This window comes from Motacilla alba, chromosome 27 (assembly GCF_015832195.1).
Source record: "Motacilla alba alba isolate MOTALB_02 chromosome 27, Motacilla_alba_V1.0_pri, whole genome shotgun sequence".
Classification (NCBI taxonomy): Eukaryota; Metazoa; Chordata; class Aves; order Passeriformes; family Motacillidae; genus Motacilla; species Motacilla alba.
In genome coordinates, this window is record NC_052042.1 from 2,511,693 (window position 1) to 2,529,396 (window position 17,704).

Genomic DNA, 17,704 nt, shown 5'->3' on the forward strand with positions numbered 1-17,704 from the left:
ACATCCTGACCAGAATAAAGTCATGCCTTGGTTCTCTAACACTAAAAATGTTGTTGAAGAGGTTTTTTGGCTTTCCCACAGTTTGGGTAACAGCAAGGGCTTGACCCTCCCTCAGACTCTTCACATCCAAGTGCAGCCAGTGTGGTGAGTGCTGCTGGGAAGCAGCAGGAGCACAGACAAGGTGTTTTCCCCAGTGAAACCAGTGAGGGGATCTGCTGGGGTTTGGCTTGTTTTTCTCCTGTGGAGGTCGGGATTGAAGGCACTAAAGATGATGGCTCATGTTCAGGCTCAAATGTTGATTATTTCTTGTCTATGTTAGAGCCTCGCAGCCCTGAGTTCTGCAGAATTTCACTAACAAGGCACAAAATGGCCAACTCTCTCTTGTTACAAGGTCTTTTAAGGTTAAACTGTCCAATTAAGAAATTACACCTAAACTATTTTCCCTTTTAACCCAATAACTGATCCCTCATGGCCTGCAGTGTGGACTTCTCTGTCCAAAAACAAAATACCACCCAAACCCATGGAGAAAAAGGAGAAGGAGGAGGAGAAGAAGGAGGAGGAAGAAGGAGAAGGAGAAAGAGAAGAAGAAGAAGAAGAAGAAGAAGAAGAAGAAGAAGAAGAAGAAGAAGAAGAAGAAGAAGAAGAAGAAGAAGAAGAAGAAGAAGGAGAAGGAGAAGGAGAAGAAGGAGAAGGAGAAGAAGGAGAAGGAGAAGAAGGAGAAGGAGAAGAAGGAGAAGGAGAAGAAGGAGAAGAAGGAGAAGAAGGAGAAGAAGGAGAAGAAGGAGAAGAAGGAGAAGAAGGAGAAGAAGAAGAAGAAGGAGAAGAAGAAGAAGAAGGACCAGCCTCCACACTAAAACCTCCATCTTGCTCTATATCTATTACTATATTCTAAAACCCAAACTCTAAGTTTTCCACCCTGTGACTTCTATTCAAACTCCACACCCACAATCCCAGCTCTGTCATTCCATTTTGAAGCTTCTCCACAGCCTCAGCTCAGTGCAGTGTCCTCCTGGGGGTCAGTGCCTGGCAGCACAGAAAGTCTCAAACTCTCAGCACCCAGAACTCCCACAGGGATCTACACACACAATTCCCAGCCCCTCTTTGCACTCTGCCAGGAGCTGGAGCTGCTCCCAGGGCTTGGCAGGAGTTCCCAGTGCTGGGATTTCTGTTTCCTCACCATTGCATCACCTCCCAGGCCAGGCTGGCTGGGAACAATGGGCAATTCTGGCCTCAGCACCTCACTCATATTCCTGTCCAAGGAGCAGCAGGGTACTGAGGAGCAGCTGGGCTGATTTCATGGCTGATGTTAAGAAACCTGAGCTCTTCATCCAGCTGTTTATTTTTATTTTTATAGAGCTGCAGGTCTCTTCATTCTCTCCACTCTGCAGCACAGAGAGGTTCTTTCCAGCTTCCAGTGTGCCACTTTCTGAGACATTTGTGACTGGATCCTGTCTGTGTCAGCATCTCTGTCTGAGAGCTCTGCATTACCCCAGCCTCAGCTGCTGGGGGCTGCAGGGGATGCATCTGAAACCCAGGGTTGGCTTTTCTGAAACCAGGACAGCTAAATCTTAGGGATGGATGCAGGAGGGGGATTGGGCACAAAATTCAGTTGGTGACTAAGAAAAATAAACTGTAAGTCCAGGGAAGAAACACCTCAGGCAGTGTGGGTTACAGTGATGGAATAAATCTGTTGCTCATGCTGTAGAAGAATCAGCTCACTGGTTTATGTATCACATCTGAACCCTTCAAACACTCCACACCTCAAAAAAAAAAAAAAAAAAGGGCAATTAATCACCCTGAACATTAATTTCTCACATTTGATTAGCCAGCCTTTGAAAACAAATGTGGCACAGAAATAGAAAAAGCCATTTAGCATTGACAGAACATCTCTGTCAGAGGAAAAAAAAAAAAAAACCCCAACAAATTTTAAAAATGGCATTAGTGCCTGGTCAGTAGCAATGGCAGTGAATTTGGGGCTGGGAATTTCCTGGCAGTTCACACTCGTGGTTCTGCTCCCCCAGGGGTGTCAGGGCTGTGTGTCAGTCAGGCTCCCTGACACTGGGGGGAGTTGTAGCCCGTTAGCAGAAATATCAAAATACACATTGATTAGATAATTAAACTTCACAGACCCCCCTTTGACAGCCAGCAGGGCAGTTCAGCAAACTGGGAGGGGTGAGATATAGAGAAAACATTAAAAATGTAAAGTTCCATTTAGCCTTATGGATAACTTTCCCTTTTGAGTACCGATTTCTCTTCCAGGAAATAGCATTCCACGAATGGTTATCTTATTACCACCAGGTCCCACATGTCACTAATATTTTTTGGAGGATAAAGAGGATTAATCAATGTTAAATAGCATCTTGGAATTTTAAAGGAGAATTTGGGGGGAAAATAACTGGATGCATGCACATGGCCCAGGAGACAGCATCTGGAAAAGCAAATCCACTTTTTTTAGTGTGGTAATCCCAAAACTGGGTATTTTTTTTCATGTTCTCGTCCCTTAACATTTGCCTGAGTAAAACTGATTTTGATGGGCAGTTAGCTTAGTTATTTTCACTCCGGTTGGATGGATGAGATTTCTTCTGACTCCTCTTGAAACTTGCTCAGAACGGAACTGAACGTGCGTGAAGTGTTTGGGAATGACCTCGGGGAGGGCTTGAGAATGACCTCGGGGAGGGCTTGAGAATGACCTCGGAGAGGGTTTGAGAATGACCTCAGAGGGTTCGAGAATGACCTCAGAGGGTTTGAGAATGACCTCGGAGAGGGTTTGAGAATGACCTCGGGGAGGGTTTGAGAATGACCTCGGAGAGGGTTTGAGAATAACCTCAGAGGGTTTGGAAATGACCTCGGAAAGGGTTTCAGAATGATCTCGGGGAAGGTTTGAGAATGACCTCCGAGGGTTTGAGAATGACCTCAGAGGGTTCGAGAATGACCTCGGAGGGGTTTTGAAAGCGAGTGCGGCGCGCTGAGGAGGGGCAGGGCTGTGCCACGCTGGGTGGGACAGACGGACACGGCGGGGCCCGCCGGGAGCCGCTCATGAATGAACTCCGGCGGAATTCTATTTTTTTATGAATGGGCGCTCCGCCGTGAATGAACAGCGCAGCCCTGCCGTGTGATTGGTCCGCCAGGGTGGAAGCCACGCCCACTCCTCAATGGGTGACGGCCGAGGCGAGCGCTGATTGGCGGGCGTGCCCCGACTCGGAGCTTCATTCACAAATTCGATCAAACAAAGGAGTGGGCGAGCCGGGGCCGTGAGCGCGGGGCCAATGGGCCGGTACCGGGCCCGGTCCCGGTTCCGCGGAGCGCGCTCGGGGCGGCTCCGCCGGGGGATCCGCGTGGGCCGGGGCTGAGAGGCGGTTCCGGACGGGACCCGAGCCGAGCTGGGCTCCTGTCCCGGGGCTCGTCCCGGCCGGGGCCGGCGGGCTCGGTCCCGCCTCGCATTCCAAGTTTCGGCGGCTGCGACGCGGTCGCCGCCTCTCCCGGGTCGCGGTCCTGCCGCTGCTGCGGATCCCGGGCCCGGTTCGGTTCCCCTCCCCCGGTACCCCCCAGATGCCCGAGGAGGATGAAGGGGTACCTGGACCAGCAGGTGCCGTTCACTTTCCCGCAGGTGAGTGGCGGCTCCGCCGGGTCGGGGGGCTCCGGGCCGGCCCCGCTCCGCCCGGGGCCCCGCTCTGACCCGCTCCTCCCGCAGCAGCCCCCGGGCCCGGCGCTGCCCGCGGGCCGAGCCGTGCTGGGCGCTGCGAGGACTCCCGGGGAGCCGGAGCAGGACTCGGAAGGTGAGGGGGACCCGGGGGTGGCCGGGCAGGGACCGGGACCGGGACCCGCTCCGTGGCCGGAGCATCCCGCAATCAGCAGCGGCTCCTCTCCCCGCAGAGCTCTTCCAGGACCTGCGGCAGCTCCAGGAGACGTGGCTGACGGAAGGTAGGCTCCTTCCCTCTTCTTAAAGTTCTGGAATGGTCTGCCCGGGGAGGTGGTGGAGGTGTTTACCAGGTGGATGGTGTCACCATCCCTGGGGGTGTTGAACAAAGCCTGGATGTGGCTCTGGTGCCAGGGTTTATTGAGGGCTTGGGGCTGGGCTGGACTCGATGATCTTGGAGGTCTCTTCCAGCCTGGCCATTCTGTTCTGCTCTCGGTGCTCACACCATCCCCACAAGGTCATTTCCTCTGCACTGGTCACCAGGGACACCAGGACACGAGGACACAGCCTCCAGCTGTGCCAGGGGGAGTTTAGGCTGGGCATGAGGAAAAATCCTTCCCAGAGAGAGGGCCTGGGCACTGGAATGTGCTGCCAGGGAGGTGGGCACCGGCCCTGGGGGTGTTTGAACAAGGCTGGATTGGCACTGGGTGCCGGGGCTGGGTTGGACTCGATGATCTCGAAGGTCTCTTCCAACCCAGCGGTTCTGTGATTCCCCCAGCTCTGCTCGGCTTTGAGTTGGCTGTGGGTTTGTCCCGCTCCGCTGCTGTGTTTGCCTGGCTGCACACAAAAGTGGGTTTTTCCAGCCCTGCCAGCGCCTGGCTGCTGGAGATGAGGCCGCTGAATGGCACCATTGTGCCGGGCGTTTGCCGTGAATGGGATTTGGCTGCGGGCCCGCTTCCCTGGGTACAATTTTCGCCCCAGGCTGTTTGGAACTGGTTCGATTTTATGCTAATTTGTCACTTATCTTTGTAGCTTGCCAGAACGCTGATATTTTCTTAAACAACAAAGTAGTCTTTTAATTTGGGGAACAAAATGCTTTTATTCTTTCTCTTTTTTTTTTTTCTTTTCTTTTTCTATTTTTTTAATGTAATACTTTGTGGGGAGCTTCCTGGAATTTACATATTTTTCAGTTTGGTGTCTTAATGTTTTGACTTTGAACTCCAAGGAAAACTTCGAATGCCAGGGAGTCACATTAATTCCAAGTGAAACTATTTCTAAACATGGTTATTTGGCTCTAATTCCAGTACTACAGATGATCCATTTTGTAGGAAATTCAAAACACATCCTCGAGTACAGACTCTTGATAAATACAGAAGTAGTCATTGTATCTAGGTACTTTAAAATATTTTACAATAATGATGTAAAAATATGCATGGCATTTTGAGCAGGGTTATTTCCTCTCATTTTACCACAAGAGAGGGACAATCTTGTCAAACATTTTTTTAAGCCTTCAAAAATATATTTGCCGACAAGTAGGATTATTAAGTACAAAAATCAAAGTTTTATGTTCATTCCAAAGTGAACTGAAATGAGTTGATCAGGCAGTGTTTCAGGAGTGTGGGGATTGTCAGGATGCAGCAGGAATTACCTGGAATTACCTGTTTCAATATTGAAACATCCATGTAACTTTTATCAGAACAGGAAAACAGCTATTAATTGCTGGTCTTGTCATTGACCTGAGATTGATTTCTTTTAAATCTTACAAGAACTCCAGCTGCCAATAAGTTTGCCTCAGAACTGATCTTTGGTAGACTTTCAGTTTTGGATTTTCTCATGTCTGATAATATTTTGAGCTCACCAATCTAAAGAATTTCCCTGGAATATCTCACAATATATTTGCCAGTAGCAGAGAGTTTGTGGGATGAGTTTGGAAGTCACTCACAGCACTGGAGGTGCTCTGCTTCCAGCCAGGATTGATAAATGATAATGCAAACCTCACTGCATGTTTTTGGAATATTTCAAATTTAAAATTTCTTTTCATTATAATTTTGCACAGCTCATAGCATGTAACCAGAGTCCAAATGAAATCCCAGAGAAATTCAATTTGAGATTTAATGATGTATTTTATTATCTTAATCTGCATTTCAGGGAACTGGTTCCTCCCATTGTTCCTCCCATTTCCAGACTTGTAACAAGGAAAATGACCCTCTGAAGCAAACTATTGCTTTTTCCTGTTCACCAGGATGTCAAAATATTTTCCTGAATGGTGAAAATATTTTTATTAATGTCCTGTGTGTCAACATTTGTTCATGAGGTGAAAGCATCTCAGCACTGAAGACTACCTTCCTAAACAATGAAGAAGAGAAAGAGAAAACATTAAATATGTTATTTATTCTTCTCTTTTATCACATTTAGCTGTTTTTAAAAAGTTATTTGTTATTTACAGTTTTTAAATCTCTGCAGGAAAGATCTGAGCTCTCTGCTGGGATGATTTTAGTGACTAAGGAGAGTTTCCCTTTGGGATTAATGAATACATGTGAGTCCTGGGGGAAACCTTACCCATATTTTATAAGTTCTAACAATTACTTTTACATCCCTTTTACTGCAGGGAAGGGAGAGCTTGCAGCAGATTGTTGTTATTTCATAAAGTCTGTCACTGCTGCTGAAAGAAATCCTGCTGCTGCTAACAGACAAAAGCACAGTTTTTGTTATTGCAGAGTGGACAACAGATTGCACTCCCTCTGCTCTAAAACAGAGGTGATGAAGTCAAAATTAAGGGAAATAAAGGATGGAAGCCCACTAATCTCTAAAATCATCCCAGCAGAGAGCTCAGATCTTTCCTGCAGAGATTTATTACTGCTTTAGTGTTAATTGTGCTGAACAAAGTGCCAAAACTAACTCCTCCCTGCCTCCTTTTCTCCCTCCCTCCCTCTCTCTCCTGACAGCTCAGGTTCCAGACAATGATGAGCAATTTGTGCCTGACTTCCACTCAGAAAACTGTAAGTACCATGGGGATGCTCACACCTCCTGGGGAAAGGGCAAATCCAGATTCTGGTGCCTTTTCCCCCTTGCCCCAGGCAGTTTCTCCCATGTAAACTGAAATTAAACACCTACTGGCTGCTCTTGTTTCCCTCCTTTCTCAGAGCTTGGTCTCTGAGCCATAAATTTCGTTTCTTCCTCTTTTGGACCTGGAGCTGAGGAGAGGGATGGTCCCAGTTTCACTCTGAGTGAACCAGTGAGTCGGGTGCAATGGCAGAGCCTGTTCCAGCTCTTAGGGGCTGGAAAGAATTGGCTGCTCCTGACACATCCAGCTCCTTGACAATCCCATGGAGTTCAGGGTATTGGCACAGCAGAGATCCAGCCAAGGGACCCCTGCCTTTGGAAAAGCCTGACAATCATAGCTCCCCGCAAAGAAAAGTGTCAGTTGGATCTTTCCTTTCTCTCCTGCAGTAGCTTTTCACAGTCCCTCTGCTAAGATCAAGAAGGAGCCCCAGAGCCCCTCGGAGCTGTCCTGCAGCCACGAGCAGCCACTCCAGCACAAGGAGCAGTGCCTTTATGCCAGGTATGGCTCACACTGAGAGGGCAGCAGCTGCTCTGAAACCCAGTGCTCTGCATTATCTGTGTCTTAGTTTGAAAGCCAGGTGTGTGCTAAGGAAGGCAGGAACTTCCCCTGAAATGGAAAATGTAAACCCCCTCCCTCTGAATTGTTATAAATCTGAAATTAAGGGGCTCTCAGGCAAAGATATGGGAGCAGGAATAACAGTTCTTTATTAGGGAAGAAAATAAAATAAAATAAACAATGCAGTAAATCAAAACACCACTGACAGAGTCAGAGCACAGCCTGACACCCTGTGGGTCAGGGTGCTGGCAGCAGTGCCATTCCATGGTGGCTGCAGTCCTCCTGGAGTGTCAGGGGTGGTTCTGTTGGAGCAGGGATCCTGGAGAAAGGGTGGAGTTTTCCTCTGAAGATCCAGATGAAGAGGCAGCCGTTCCTCTGGGAAAAATCCAGTGGAAAGGCTGTTCTGGTGTTCCCAATATCTCAGATTGTATCCAGGTAGGAATGCTTGGCTCCTGCCCTGGGCAGAGCATCTCCCCACGGGATGATGGAATTTGATCAGCCCTGCAGGGACACCCACTGGCCATGAACAGAGGATAATTAATAATTAATGGCCCATGAACAGCAGAGATCTCCCGGAGGGAGGATTGGCTGTGGAAGAGATAAAGAAAACTGCCCCATGACCAGCAGATACCTGCCCCAGCTCTGACAGATGGTGATAGAGCACACTCCCAGCTACATCTTGCAGCCTGAGACAGAGATGTTCCAAGTGCTGCCTCAAGTCCTTCCTGGAGAACTGAAATGCTGGAATTTCTGTTTGGCTGTTCCAGTGCCTATGACCAGCCCAGACAGTCCCCCAGCCCTGCAGTCCTGATCCAGCCAGCACTGCAGCAGTTCCCCAGGCAGGACAGGAGCTTCCTGAGCCCTGCAGGGCCACCCCACTCCAGATCCAGCTGTGGGTTCCTCCGTGAGAGCAGGTGAGTTACCTCAGAGCTGAGGAGGGGACAGCCACTGGCAAGGATTGCCCCCCTTGGTGGTGGAAGGAGGAAGAGCTGGAAGTGCTCTGTTTCCAGCCTCCTGGGGACCCAGCTCTGTGCCTGGGCTGTGAAGTCCACACCCTTAACCCTGCCAGATGCTGGCAGTGATGGGCTGTGGGGCAGCTGCCCTTGGAAACATCCGTCCCTGGGATGTCATCCTTCCTTGTGCCAGCCACAATGAGCTCCCGCAGCTCCAGCAATGGGCTGAGGAGGTTTCTGCCCCTCATCCAGCCCTGAAACCAGAGGGCCCAGAAAGCAGAAACCAGGGCTGAGACCAGAGGGTTCTTGTCACCGTTAGGTCGGATGTGACACACACACGTGATCAGGGCGCAAGAAGAAAAAAGTTTTTATTCTGCATGTTCTCCAGCTTATATACTCTTAACAAAGTGTGATCTTAAGTCATTAACTACATCACAATAATTTATTATATTCATTCGTGCAAAGCAATTAGCATCAAAATAATTGGCAAAAGTTTTACAGAAATTTAATAAAACACGTATACACATCTATTTATGCACATAGTCTGACTTAGAAAAATGTTCATGGATCTTTTCTAATCTGTTTCCATGCTAACAACCTTGTCTTCTTCCTTGCCACGGATGCGTTTGAAAATCATCAATTGGTATTTCTTCTATTAACTCAGCTTTGCTTGCAGGTCAGCTGTCAGGCCCCTCCACAGGTTCTCTACAGGCTCAGGGGGATCCCCCATTGTTTCTGGGGCTGCAAATTCTCAAGAAAGCAGCAGTCTCACATGCTCTCCCTTCTTAGCTCTGCCTACCAGCCAGCTCTGGAGATGTGCCATTCCTTCCCACCCTCCCAGGAAGACCCCACTGCCTACCAGTGCCAGCTGCCCAAGCCCTGCCTCCAGTACCCTCGCCAGGGCTTCAAGCAGGAGCAGCAGGACCCCCAGTACGAGCCAGCAGCCCAGGCAGGCAGCAGGCAGCAGCTCCCAGCAGCTGTGCTGGTCAAGCAGGAGCAGGTGGATTACCTGTATGACCCAGGTAGGCAGAACTGACCCTTCCTGAGTGCATGGACATCTTCAGGGGGGCCAGCAGCTCCTTGGTGAGCATCCAGCTGGATGAGCCGCTGCTCTCTGAGCTCTGCAGCAGCACTAGCTCACTGTCAGCAGTGTGTACCTGAGCAGCTAAAACAGTTCTGATGTTCACTGCATCCAAAACAAGGCTGGGACACTCACCTTGCTCTGAGAAAGAATTTCTGGTGCAGAACTGAAAGCTTGAGAAAAATAGGAGGTCCAGGGTGATGCTAAATCCATTCAAACTGGATAAAAGCATCCCCATCCCAAGTAAGTAGCCAATAAGGAGACACTCAAAGTTCATGATTAGCCCGCTCACACCATCAGGAATGAGGAAAAGGCTGTTTCCAGTTTCACAGAGTTTTTGTTTTGGGGGGGATTTGTGAGCTGGAAGGGTGCAGGAAGTGAGGTCAGTTTTGGAGAAATCATGCTGAAAACAGCAGCAGGAAGGAAGGAATCAAATATGTTGGAGCTTGTACAGAAAATCTGTCTTGGATCTTTGCAGCAGCAGCCCCTCTGAGCACAGAGGAAAGGAGCTCTGGGTGGGCTCAGCTCAGTGCCAGGTGCTGCTTGGTGTCCCCTGGAGGATCTGCTGCTTCCCAGGGAAACAAGGCTCAGAGAACAGAGGTGTCAGGGGATGACAAGAGAAAAAAGTCAGTGATGCCAAAAGTAGCTCTCTAGATGCCAGATACCTCCAGCAGGTGATCCTCTTATTTTTCCACAAGGGATAAATGTTATTTTTCTGGCAGATCTGTCCAAAGACTCACTACCCTGAGATCACAATACCCTCTTCCAGAGGGAATGATACTTCTGGCTTCCTGGTATTTTAACGAACAGCTTGAATGGTTTCCTTTAGCAGAAATAAACACAAAAATCCAAAGCTCCTCTGAGGGGATCACTGTGCTGATATTGGTGTTACAATTACACTGGGTCCTTCTGTTCAGAAAATGTGCAAGCCCAGAGGATGGGAACGTGCTTTTTGTGAGAGTAGTTTATGATTGTAATAACACCCAGGCTGTCAGCTCAGAGTTTTCTTCCCTCAGCATCAGCAAAATATCTGCTGGCAGCCATGGCCAGACACAGGTGTGAGAGGGAAATGTAACAGAAACCTTTGCAGAGCTCCCAGTTACAGCTCCTGTTTCAGCTGTGCACAGTAAATAAATTTGATTCAGAAGACAGAAATTGCAGTGCACAGACAGCGCTGTACACTACACAGAGAATCACGGAAAGACTTCCTTCTTGTTTTTAACAAAAGCTGATTTATCTCTTATATTTTCTAAACTGTTTGTGAGAATGCCCCCTCATGATGTGAAAAAGCCAGGGAGAGTTGAGACATCTGAAATGCCATTTGTGAGACTGTCTGCAGAAACATTCAGATGCAACTGCTCTCCATTTACATCATCACAGTACCCCTGGAAAAATGTAATGCCTTCTTACCTGGGAAAGCAGCAGCAGTGTGTCATTATCTTAAACTAAGAGGAGAGAGATGTTCAAATTGATTTTGAATATTGATTTATACATGATTTTGTGTAAAAGTGATGTGGAAGTGATTGGCTGGATATCCTGGCTACTCTGAAGGATGGTGTGTGATAGTGCCACAAAATCTCACTGCTCTAATTCATGATGGGAAGGATAATGCACATGAAGCTGTAGTTAGCAGTCTGACACTCACCCTTTAGGAGGGCTCCAAGGGGACCTTGGTTAGGCAGCTGCACTCACCTACCCACCTCTGCAGAGCCAGAGAATTCTGCCACCTGTGCTTTTTAAACAAATGGGTTTGTTAATTGTTCTGCAGATGTTCCTGACTGTCCTTCCATGTACCTAAATGCTGAGAGTTACCCAAGCCACTCAAATACAGAAGATCCATTAGGTAAGAGATGCAGGCACTGTCTTTTCTCCCTGCACAGATCCACCCTCTGGTCCTGCCCTGGCTGGCTGTGACTGCTGATGCTGCTTTCTCTTTCAGGTTGCAGCTATGACAAGCAGATGAGGTCCTTTGCTGATGATGTCTGTGTTGTTCCAGAGAAATTTGAAGGTTGGAGAAAGGAAGGCTTGGAGTTTTGGTGTCAGATAGGGTTTTCCATCACCTTAGCCAGCCCCCTGGCCAGTGCCTACATAGTTCATTACTGGGTTCTTGCAGGTGTGCTGGTACCCAGCTTTTTGGTGTCCCATTTTTTTGAGCTTTCTTAGCAGCAGCCAGGCCTTGTAGCATAAGCAGCTTAATTGTGACTTATATCAGAGCTGCTCTCGGAAGAGTTGCTTGTGAATTTGCCACTGTTTTATGTGAACCGAAATATTCCAGGTAAACATTTTGAAACTGTAAAATGTGCTGCTTTTTTTTGCTATTTCTTCTTTTTTTTTCCCCAGTTGTTTCAGCACTGTTCTCCTTAGAGATGTCTTGTTTGTCCTTCTCAGCAGGAGACATCAAGCAGGAAGGTGGAGGGTACCGGGAAGGACCCCCCTACCAGAGACGGGGCTCGCTCCAGCTCTGGCAGTTCCTCGTGGCTCTCCTGGACAACCCCACCAACTCCCACTTCATTGCCTGGACTGGGAGAGGAATGGAGTTCAAGCTCATTGAGCCAGAGGAGGTGAAACCATCGGGGTTCTCTACAGGCTCAGGGGAATCAGCCTTTGTTTCTGGGGCTGCAAATTCTCAAGTGGCTTTTTCTCTGCCCTGGCACTGGCACTCGCGAGACCCTGCAGCAAGTCAAGGTTTTTAGAAGAGGTCAAAACACTTGAGTGACAGAAATATCAGGTTTAAGAGAGGCTGCTTGTGTGTAAGTTTAAAACCTCAGCTAAAACCTTTGCAGTGTGTCAAATTATCCACTGCCTTCATTTGCCTGGATACTTCACTCTCAAGCTTACAGTGGCCTGTGCTGTCTTGTCATGCTCCGTACTTGAGGCTGACATTGAGGTTTGGAGTTTTGAGCCCCACTGATTGCAGAATTTTTCCCAAGATATGTCCTAGTCTATTTTTATTTCAAAATTACTTCCACTGAAGTGTAATTTCAAATGCTGCCATGTTCCAAAAAGTCCAGTGATACTCGAGAGTGTCTGGGAGAGGTGTCCATAATATCTGTTCATCTCTTCTTCCAATTAGAGCTGCATTTCACACTGTTCTTGCTATAAATCAAAATTTACGGGCACTTTCAGTAGGAATGAGTTGACATTGGCTTACAACAGACTTCTGAGTCTCATGGATAAAGCTGAAAATCATGTAGGAGTAGGAAGGCACAGGTCTCTTCCAGTGTGCTCCCTCATGCTTGGTCTCCTGATAAACATGGAACCCTTGAAAATTAAGTGTAACACAGGAAAAAGCACCCCTTTAGCATCCTCGAGCTTTCAGAGGACTGGAGAGTGAGGAGCAGAGGTGACAGCAAATGAGCTCTGTAGTGGCCAGAGTTTCTCTGTGATACAGAGTGCTTGAGTTCTCCTCATGTTTAAAAGCTGCTAAATTATTGATAAATCTACTATTGAAATGTTTGTCTCATGGTGCCATCAGTGAAAGGGGAGCCAGCTGGATGATGTTCTTTTCTCTTGGGCTGCTGTCTTGGTTTGAAAAGCCAGGTGTCTGCTAAGGAAGGCAGGAGCCTCCCTTGAAATGGAAAATGTAAACCCCCTCCCTCTGAATTGTTATAATTTTGAAATTAAGGGGCTCTCAAGCAAAGGTATGGGAATGGGGATAACAGTTCTTAATGAGGAAAATTTAAAATACAAATGTAACAGTACAAAAAAAAAGAAACCAAACCACTGCCAGAGTCAGAACAGGCGCTGGCATGCTGTGTGTCAGGGTGGTGGCAGCAGTGCCATTCCATGGTGGCTCAGCCCTCCTGCAGGGCCAGCTGTGGCTCTGCTGGAGCAGGGATCCTGCACAAGGGTGCAGTTTTCCTCTGAAGCTCCAGGGCTGCTGGAGATGGGCCTGCTCTTCCTCTGGGAATGCAGTGAGAAGAAAGCTGCTCCTCTGGGAATGCAGGGGGCAAAGGCTGTCTCTGGTGTTCCAAACCTCAGATTGTATCCAGGTAGGAATGCTTGGCTCCTCCCCTGGGCAGAGCATCTCCCCATGGGATGATGGAATTTTCTCAGCTATGCAGGGACACTCCCTGGCCATTAACAGAAGATAATTAATAATTAACGAACAGAAGATAATTAATAATAAAACAAAAGAGATCTCCTGGAGGGAGGATTGGTTGTGGGAGAGATAAGGAAAACTGCCCAATGAACAGCAGATGCCTGCCCCACCTCTAACAGATGGCAATGGAATTCACACCCCCAGCTAAATCTTTCCAGCTGATACAGCTGGGCTCACAGGCCCCCTTGGTGCTGTGTTTGCAGGTGGCCAGGCTGTGGGGGATCCAGAAGAACCGTCCAGCCATGAACTACGACAAGCTGAGCCGCTCGCTGCGCTACTACTACGAGAAGGGCATCATGCAGAAGGTCAGTTTGCAAAGCAGGAGGAAACTTTGTGCTTTAAAGTGATGCTTCTCTTGTTGGAGACAAGTCCTAGACAGGATGTCCCTGAGCTAGCTGTGAGAAATAGGAAAGGTAAGATTTTTAGAAAGCTGGGAAAGCAGGCCTTAGAAACAGAAAGAACCGAAAACTCAGAGCTAGCTGCAAAGTCAGAAAGAGTTACTGTGGTATAGCAAGCAAGGACATTAAACAACAGATGTTAATCAACAGCTTGAGTTTTAGACTCAGCTAAGATAGACCTTAAGACTGCAGGATAATGTGCTTAGCAAGAAAGGTTTTAAGCTTAATGGAGTATTGTGTGTTGTTAATAGAAAGCAGACCAGCAAGCATTGTGGGAAGCAGGTGTACACATGCTTTTAGTGATTGGCTAGAACAATTGTAAGATTCAGCAATATGCTGTTGGCTAGAAAGCTTTTAAAATGCTCTGTAACAAAAAAATCTTCAGCTGCTGCTGGCTGTACATGAGCTTTGCCATCTTCCTGTTGTCTGAGCCATGTAATGAGGCTGATGCTGCAATAAAGCTCAAGGAACAGCCCCCAGCAGTCCCTCCTGTTTGTGAAACAAACTCCAAACACACTAGCCAGGCATCCCAGGCTTGCTCTCCCCAAAATTTCTCTTTGCTGTAGTTCAGTGGAGAAGTTGTGAAGGAGCTGAATGTAGGCAAAGCATGAGAAATAAAACAAAGGGGGAATTAGGGTTTCTTTCTTTTTTTTTTTTTTCTGTATATTTCTGCAGACAGGAGAGTTGGAATTTATGCAGCTTCAAGGAGATAGAATCAGTCCTTCCTCTGGTGAGGGAAAGGCTGCCTGGAACCTGGTCCTGTGTGGTAGGGATGGTGTGTGGCACACCCAGGGCCCTGGAGAGATAATTGGGAATGTGGTTGTCTGAGTACAGACTGTTCAGGGACTGCTGCTGCTGTTGTTACCAGAGAGTGTCAGCTGGCAGCATCCCGGTTCCCAGGAGTGGGAGTGATAGGATTTTCCCCTCGAGTGATAGATTTTCTCCTCGAGCCAGGTCTTACCAGCTCTCAGAGAAACATATCACAACTGAGATAGCCCAGCTGCCCCAAATGGCATAAAATCAGCAGGATGGCTTCTGAGGTAGTGTTGGAAACAGAAAAGTTTTAATAAAAGGCAAAATAGAAAACTCCAGCTAGGGGCAGGAGGTTCTTGCTCCTGGTAAAAAAACCCACAAAAGTGATTAGTTCCTTGTTCTCTTCTTTTTCTAGTGAATTGCTTAGGCAAGACCTTTTGGCCTCTGTCCAGTTGGGTATCCTTAGGTTTAAGATGAAGTCTTCAAGGTCTTATGAGTTCTCTCCTCTCTAAGGAGATCAACTTCTGGGCTTTTTTCCTTTTTAAGGAGACAAAGGACAATTTGGTCCCTCCATCCACAGGGGACACATTCCTCCCAGGAGCTGTTCCGGAGGGGTCAGAGCGGCCAGAGGAGAAATGTCCAGCTCTGACACGCCTCAGGGCAGGCAGATGCTTCTGTGAGTGGGCCCGCAGCACTCACCTGGCCTCCTCTCATCCCTGCAGGTGGCTGGGGAGCGCTACGTGTACAAGTTTGTGTGCGAGCCTGAGGCTCTGTTCTCCGCGGCCTTCCCCGAGCAGCCGCGGCCGGCGCTGCAGGCGGAGCTGGAGCTCAGCGAGGAGGACACGCTGCCCCTGTGCCACCTGGGTGACAGCGGCTCCTGCCTGCCGGAGCTCGGCAGCTTCCCTCCGCAGCCCTACGGCAAAGGCTACGCCTGCTAGCACTGCTGCGAGCGCCGTGCTTGTGTGCAGAGCTGAACGCTCGCTGCTCAGCTGCTGGCAGCGTTTGCTCGGGCCAGCGCTGAGCTCTGCAGCCCTGCTTTGGCCAGGACGAGTGTGGAAAATCACCTGGCGGCAGACAGGGCTCTGGTGTGCGTGTGATAAAAGTCTTGCTGTGTCGGGATGGGGCGCGTTCTCAGCTGGGCACAGAGCTCAGGGGATCGGTGCCTCCGGCTGCACCAAACCCCTCACAGTCCCCTCACGGCACAGGGAGGGCATGCTGTGCCACCAGGGCTGTTCTCATGCAGAAAAATGAGAAACATAAGAGGATGCTACAGTGCTGCCGCTGACTCTGCTCCTCCTGTGCATGCCCCGAACCTCTGCATGAGCTGCTTCCAGCCCTGACCAGAGGAACTCGCTCTGAAAGCCACTTCTTCCCAGGATGGCTGCAGGACAACGGCCACAGAGCTTGTGCCTTCCTTGAGGAATTCTCACTCTCTTGTACCTGCATGCTCCTGCCCTGTCCCCTCCTCGCTCATGCCAGGAGTTTCTGCTGTTCAGGCCCTCTGAGCAGGGTGGGAGGAGGCCTTGGCCAGGATTGGGGCAGTCCTGCAGTCCATGGCCCCAGGGCAGTGAGGGGAGCCTCAGAGGAGCTGGATTGCACTGCTCTGGGGCACAGCTCCAAGCCAGTGCCTCCTGCAGGGAAGCAGCAAGGCCTGAGACCAGCTCAGTGCAGTGCTGTGGCCTTTCCAAACCGAACAACTTCTTCAGCAAACATTCTCAGGACATTTGAAGAGCTGCCAGGGCTCCTGAGTGTGCCCATCCTGGGCTTGCCCAGAGAATTGTCTGGGGCAAGAGAAGAGCCTGCTGGAGGTGTGATTACAAAAATGCTGTACAAAGTAACCTAAACCATACCTAGATCTTAACCGAGGAATTCAGACTTCAACTGCACAGGTATTTGCATGTTTGAGGGGAATTCAGATGTGCTGAAAAGGCAGCTCTCCCTGCACTCCAATGCAGCACATGCAACTTCACTAAACTGGCAGGTTTTCCACAACAGGAAACGTTCACAATGGGCACCACAGCCTGATGAAGAGGTGTTAAATTGTCCAATTAGCAGCTCCACCACGTTCCCAGCTAAGACAAGGAGCAGTACAGTGTACCCATACAGAAACAGTCTGTTCCCACCGCTTCAGACTGATCTTTCAGCTGCTGAATACACAGCATTGCCAATCCTGCCAGCATGGTAGCCTGTAGAAAAAATCCTGTCTATTGCCTGAAAGCCTGATTTCCCCTGATGATTGTCCCCTGCATGGCTAATGCCAACCCTCCCAGCCTCATCCCTGAGTGCAAGAGCCACGGGAGGCAGCACTCCCCGCCTGAGCAGAGGCCAGACCCTCAGAGCACTCTGCTCTGCTGATGCCTTGGCAGGCCCTGTGCAGAGACTTGCTGTTCTGGCAGCTCCTGACCCAAAACGCCTTGCCCTGCACCTCCCTGGCCAGCACAGCTCCTGGGCCGTCCCAGAAGGGAGGCTGAAGGGGAACCCTTCCTTTGGTATAAGCTGCCTTTACTATTTATGAGTGTAAAAATATTATCATCAATAAATTGGTCTGTCTTTGGCCACTGCAACCTCACTGACTGCTCCTCCTTTCCCTTCTGAGCTTGCTTTGCACCTCCCCTGGCACCAGCTCACAGCTTTGGTGCCTCCATCTGCAGCCTCCCCAAGGCCTTGACGTTCAGCCAGCATCCTTTGGGCCACCCCTCTGCCCTTCCTTCCAGAACAGGAATTCAGGCAGCGAGTTCACACATTTCAGTGCCTTTTGAGCTGCACGTTTCATTCCGGTTCCCCAGGTCAGGGCAACAGAGGAACAGCCACAGAGCAGCCCCAGCAATCAGCAAGGTAAGGTTCCCCTCTTGAGGGCCAGGGACCTCCGAAGCTCAGAGATTGCAGAAAGAGCAGCTGCACAAGCACAGCAGAGCAGGCCCGGCTCTGCCCAGCGTGCTCAGAACCATGCTCCTGGCCCCCAGGCAGCCACGGAAAGATCAGGTGAGAAAGCAAAGCAGGAGGGAGGAAGGTGCCTCAGGGGAGTGTACAAGATGAGTGTGTGGGACCTCAGCTCTTGCTGAGCTTTGCCTCTGAGGCACCTGTTTCCATTTCCCTAAATGAGCTTTAAGCATGTTTTGGAGGCACTTGCATTCCTGTCCTTTAAGATTTGACTGAGTCCA

General features: G+C 49.3%; 1 protein-coding gene across 7 annotated transcripts; it reads left to right on the plus strand.

The window, feature by feature from the left end:
- The first annotated feature begins 3,041 nt into the window (after positions 1–3,041).
- On the plus strand, positions 3,042–15,784 carry ETV4 (ETS variant transcription factor 4). 7 transcript variants are annotated; one of them, XM_038163223.1, is made up of 12 exons: positions 3,042–3,607; positions 3,692–3,776; positions 3,853–3,921; positions 6,583–6,636; positions 7,088–7,199; positions 8,024–8,170; positions 8,999–9,231; positions 11,059–11,133; positions 11,230–11,298; positions 11,679–11,851; positions 13,596–13,697; positions 15,266–15,784. In XM_038163223.1, exons 1-12 carry the CDS (start codon positions 3,563–3,565, stop codon positions 15,479–15,481), a joined length of 1,380 nt encoding a protein of 459 aa, XP_038019151.1. In that variant the 5' UTR covers positions 3,042–3,562; the 3' UTR covers positions 15,482–15,784. The 7 variants fall into 7 exon arrangements, with proteins under 7 accessions (XP_038019151.1, XP_038019152.1, XP_038019153.1 ...); XM_038163224.1 differs by having other exon boundaries at positions 11,682–11,851; XM_038163225.1 differs by having other exon boundaries at positions 3,695–3,776.
- Positions 15,785–17,704: the final 1,920 nt, after the last annotated feature.